This window comes from Gossypium hirsutum, chromosome D08 (assembly GCF_007990345.1).
Source record: "Gossypium hirsutum isolate 1008001.06 chromosome D08, Gossypium_hirsutum_v2.1, whole genome shotgun sequence".
Classification (NCBI taxonomy): Eukaryota; Viridiplantae; Streptophyta; class Magnoliopsida; order Malvales; family Malvaceae; genus Gossypium; species Gossypium hirsutum.
In genome coordinates, this window is record NC_053444.1 from 53,512,733 (window position 1) to 53,514,130 (window position 1,398).

At 32.7% G+C, this 1,398-nt stretch overlaps 1 protein-coding gene across 1 annotated transcript; it reads left to right on the top strand.

The window, feature by feature from the left end:
• Positions 1-322: 322 nt before the first annotated feature.
• On the top strand, positions 323-1,190 carry LOC107899888 (uncharacterized). The gene has a single exon (XM_016825628.2). The coding sequence runs from the start codon at positions 617-619 to the stop codon at positions 1,001-1,003; it is 387 nt and encodes a 128-aa protein (XP_016681117.1). The 5' UTR covers positions 323-616; the 3' UTR covers positions 1,004-1,190.
• The last annotated feature ends 208 nt before the right edge of the window (positions 1,191-1,398 follow it).

Below are 1,398 nucleotides of genomic sequence, written 5' to 3' on the forward strand. Positions count from 1 at the left end.
TAAGAAAAAAAACTAGTTAAATCCCAAAAAAAAGAATGAAAAGAATCAAAATTTAAAAAGCCCCTAAATTTGAAATAATCTAATCAAACCCTCGATTTTGTAAAAGTACAATTGTCACCTCAATTTTCTTTTCTTTTGGCTTAATCTAAAAATGTCATGCGCATAGAATGGTTGGCTAATAAATTTGTTAACGGTGGGAATATTTTGAGTAAGGGAGAATAATTTAGATATTATTTGTAATTTTAAAAAATATATAATTCAAGTATCAAAGAGAATAATTTAACTACTAAAAAAATGATACCAACTTGGAAGAAATATGTAATTGAAGCGGTTTCTCTTTCATACTTGAACTTAAAAATTCTCACAAAAAGGGCCAAGAAACTTTGAATAGGGCCTAATCAAGTAAAGCAAAACCTGCATGGAATGAATACAACAGTGGCCCAGTCTTATCCACAACAATTTCTAAGGTAAATAAACATTTGCTTCCAGATATTTTTATTCCTTGCAAAACTGCATTATCTTCACCCAAAAGTTGGGTCAAACACAACTTCTCTTCCTTCCCAAACCCACCAATGATCAAAACCCCTTCATTCAAATCTCTCTCTTTTTCACCTCCATGGCAGCTCTCTGTGTAAACCATCCTAATTTTCGCTACAAAAACTGTTGTTCTTCACTTCAGCGACGGGAAACTAGGAGCAGGCACCGTCCCAGATTCCTGGTGGTTTCATCTTCTCATAACAATGATGAATCACTGGAGAGATCGACATCAAGTTCAAAGACAAAGAAAGAAGACAAGGAGAAGAGACGGTTGTTGTTTGGTCGGGTTTTGGGAAGTGTGAAGAAGCTTGGGATAGGGTTGAAGGAAAAGATGAGTCCACAACGGAAAGGTGATTGGAAGGATGTGATGTTGATGAGTTTATCGTTTGCTGTTTATGTTTACATGTCTCAAAAGCTTGTTTGTGCATACTGTGCTTGGATGTCCATGCTCAAACAATCATGGTAGGTTGGTTGATATTAAGAAACTGGCTAATCAGCTCTCTGGGGTTTTCCTTTTTCTTTTTCTTTTTCTTTTTATTTTCAACTTTGATTATTGTAATTATTGTTTGTTATTTTGGGTTCATTATGAAGTTCTTTTTTATACAATTTTTGGTTTTAAAGGAATTTAAAGTGTATGGCATCCTCTAAGCTTATGTCATGTGTCTTCAAGTTTATATTTCAGATTTGTCGTATGAGTAGATATTAAAGAATAAACCTTCCTAACTTATATTATACATATAAAATTTTAAATTAATTTATATTTATTTTTTTTAATAGCAATAAACTGATGTAAAGTAACCTAAGACTCACTAGAACTAGCTGTAGTTCTGATATGCAAAGCAAGACCTTTCTTAATAAGTA

Bases quoted from the DNA above. Each gene is read 5' to 3' on its own strand.
- LOC107899888 (XM_016825628.2), top strand. From the start codon at position 617: ATGGCAGCTCTCTGTGTAAACCATCCTAATTTTCGCTACAAAAACTGT.